This window comes from Pinus tabuliformis, chromosome 9 (genome assembly GCF_031772625.1).
Source record: "Pinus tabuliformis cultivar Carrire ecotype Pingquan chromosome 9, CPIR1, whole genome shotgun sequence".
NCBI classification, from domain to species: domain Eukaryota; kingdom Viridiplantae; phylum Streptophyta; class Pinopsida; order Pinales; family Pinaceae; genus Pinus; species Pinus tabuliformis.
This window is the reverse complement of record NC_142307.1, coordinates 1840236440-1840239454: the sequence shown is the minus strand read 5'-3', so window position 1 is coordinate 1840239454 and position 3015 is coordinate 1840236440. Positions and strand designations below refer to the sequence as shown.

At 31.6% G+C, this 3015-nt stretch overlaps 1 protein-coding gene across 1 annotated transcript; it reads right to left on the bottom strand.

Moving 5' to 3' along the window:
- Positions 1-1370: 1370 nt before the first annotated feature.
- LOC149156165 (methyl jasmonate esterase 1-like) lies at positions 1371-2663 on the bottom strand. The gene is made up of 3 exons (XM_089443308.1): positions 2230-2663; positions 1778-1912; positions 1371-1637 (listed from the first exon to the last, which is right to left on the bottom strand). Exons 1-3 carry the CDS (start codon positions 2608-2610, stop codon positions 1371-1373), a joined length of 783 nt encoding a protein of 260 aa, XP_089299434.1. The 5' UTR covers positions 2611-2663.
- Between the last annotated feature and the right edge of the window lie 352 nt (positions 2664-3015).

Below are 3015 nucleotides of genomic sequence, written 5' to 3'. Positions count from 1 at the left end.
AATTTGAAACATAATAACTCTAAACAAAATAAGGATTACTTTTAAAAAAAGATACGTTAAAAGACACAAATAAAAAATACTGCAATACACAATAATCATTACTTTTAATTAAAAAAAAACATAAATTAAGAATCTCATTACAAGTTGCGCAATACCACATTTGCTACATATTAAAATTTATTATAATGGTATGATAGGTATAAAATGTCTCATGTCATAATTTATGATCATATTTTTACATCCTAAAATTTATATAATATATTTAAATAAATTAGATTAATTTATTAAAAACATAAATTAAAAGAAACACATAAAAAAATAATGCAATACACAATAATCATTACTTAAAAAAAATAAACATAAATTAAGAACCTAATTACAAGTTGCGCAATACCATATTTGCTCCCTATTAAAATTTACGTGATAATGGTATGATAGGTATAAAATGTCTAATGTCATAATTTACGATCATATTTTTACATCCTAAAATTTATGTAATATGTTTAAATAAATTAGATTAATTTATTTAGTTCAAAATCATGTAATATTTAGCAATGAGTCACTTTTACTTTTATTTATGAAGTAATAGTATTTTATTAGAATTTAATTATTAATAATGAAAATTATAATTATTATTTTTTTCATGTTAAAATAAATTTATTTATTATCTTTATAAATAAACATATCAAATTTAAAATAATTTTTTAATAATTCTTAAATAAATATATTTCTACTTTATTAAATATCAAAAAAACTAATCCTCTAAAAATTTATAAATTTATTACATACATAGAATTATTACAAAATTATAAATTTACTACCGAAATAAAACTAATTTTTTAGTTGCAATATAATTTTCATATCAAAAGAATATTGATTTAAAAACATGATGATCAGACAAAGTTAATTTAAAAATATTAACATCAGGTAAATTTTAAATTCAATAATATAAATTTATTTTTAAAAAACCATTAAACCAAAGCAAAGAATATGCCAAAATGAAATTCACATAAAATGTCTTTGGGTAAGAAGTTTTACATTTTAACTTTAATGAAAACAAAATTAAGATGAACTGATATTAAGTATCTGCATTTAGACACGTGTAAGACTATTTACAAATAGATTCCAAAAGGAAAAAAATAAATATTGATCATTCACAAAATAAAAATAAAATAAAAAATAAAATATGTAAAAAAACTGAACATTCAAAAATCCAACAAATTACTCTACATTTTTATCCAGAAATTTACACATGGGTTTCCTGGTTAAGAAGGCTCTATGCTATCATATTTTCCAATCATCGTGATTCCTGTAGTTATGGATTGTCACTTATTCTACCAGTAAAACGTGGATGGTCACTTATTCTACCACTAAAACGTATCGGAAATTTCTTGCAAAAGCTGAGCAAGTTGAGCAGGGCAAGAGAAGAAAGGGCTGTGATCAGACACTTCCAATTTGTAGACTCTATCTGGGGGATTATCGGTTATCATCTTCTTCTGCAGTTCCTCCAATATTGCCTTATCCTGCTTTGCCACTACGTACACTCGAGGGACTCTGCCATAATTCTCACTGCTGTATACTACTTCTTCGTCCAACGCAGGGCTACTTCTGAGGAGGCTCCCCGCTAGTGTAATATCCTGTGCTTGCATGCATCAGTTCATTTTCAGCACCTTAAATTGGCTCAAAAACGTTCAGAAGAAGAAGAAGAATATACAGCAGAAATCTCCCAATTTATATTTAGTTACCAGGAGATCACTATCATCTGCGCGTTAGTTACCTGAGAGGGGCTTTTGTCATAAAGATACTCTTGGGCGAAGTTGCTCCCAAATTTGAAAGACGTCGGCCTGCTCGGTTGTCCTCCGTCTCCATACTTGAATTCTGTGTCTCCCCATGTTTGATTTCTCTGATAAACCTAAGAAGAAGCAAGATAAACCTAAGAAAAAAGCAACAAGGCATGATCCTCATCTTCATCAGAGAAGAAGCAAGATAAACCTAAGAAGAAGCAACAAAGCATGATCTTCATCTTCATCAAATGAAATGAATAGCTTATTAATTCTGTGTGTAGCATCTAGTTAGGTGGATTAATTTGAATGATTCAGTGATTTAAGCTTTATATTCTAGGCCTTGAATCTGTCTCTAACCTAATGAGATGTCCTAGTTAAAATAATACAAGAAAGTGCTCCAGATATATATATACCTGGTGTGTTGGTATACATATAATTGTAATACCTGATCTATAAGCTGTAGCGGTGTTGTACCGGAGACGGGCATGAAAGCAGTGACGAATACAGCCGCAGCAATTTTCTGTGGGAATTGCTCCATCGTATAGGTCAAATTCAGGCCCCCAATACTGTGACCAACCAATATTACTTTCTCCTTCTCTGTTCCATCTCCATGTGGAAGAGCATTAATGAAGTTTGTGAGCGGTTCGTTGTACTCGGCCAAGCTTCGAATCCCGTCACCATCCTTTGGGTTGAGCCCAGCTCCCGCAAGATCGACCGCTGTGACCTGATGACCGGTCTTTTTGAGCAGATCTGAGAGCTTGTACCAACACCACGCTCCATGACACGCTCCGTGCACCAGAACGAAGTGTTTCGATCCCGCCGCCATCTACTGGCCGTCTTACCCAGAATGGCAAAGATCCTATCTCGAGAATGGCTGCCTCGGTCCGAAATGGTGAAAACGTAAGGTCCTATACGCCTTGATAAATGGAAATATCTCGATCATCGCATATCAACTGTGTGGTGCTGCGGTAAGTTCTAAGAGTTTGCCACCTTGACTTAATGAGTCCCTTCGGTGTTTAGAATAAGCTAAACCTAGCCATAAACAAATATCATTTTTGGAATATAAAATCATTTAAATACAATTTGAAATTGGTTATGCGAGTTTGGTGAAGTTTGCATGATCCTACTTTGATAAATGAATTAATATAATGATTAAATTGAAAAGGCAACAGTAAAATGAATGAGACATTATTCGAAGTTGCTTAAGGTGTGAATGGTGTGAGTGATTATT

Bases quoted from the DNA above. Each gene is read 5' to 3' on its own strand.
- LOC149156165 (XM_089443308.1), bottom strand. From the start codon at position 2,610: ATGGCGGCGGGATCGAAACACTTCGTTCTGGTGCACGGAGCGTGTCAT. The intron at 1,913-2,229 runs GTATTACAATTA...GCTTCTTCTTAG, and splicing joins CGCTACAGCTTATAGATCAG to GTTTATCAGAGAAATCAAAC. The intron at 1,638-1,777 runs GTAACTAACGCG...ATGCAAGCACAG, and splicing joins ATGACAAAAGCCCCTCTCAG to GATATTACACTAGCGGGGAG.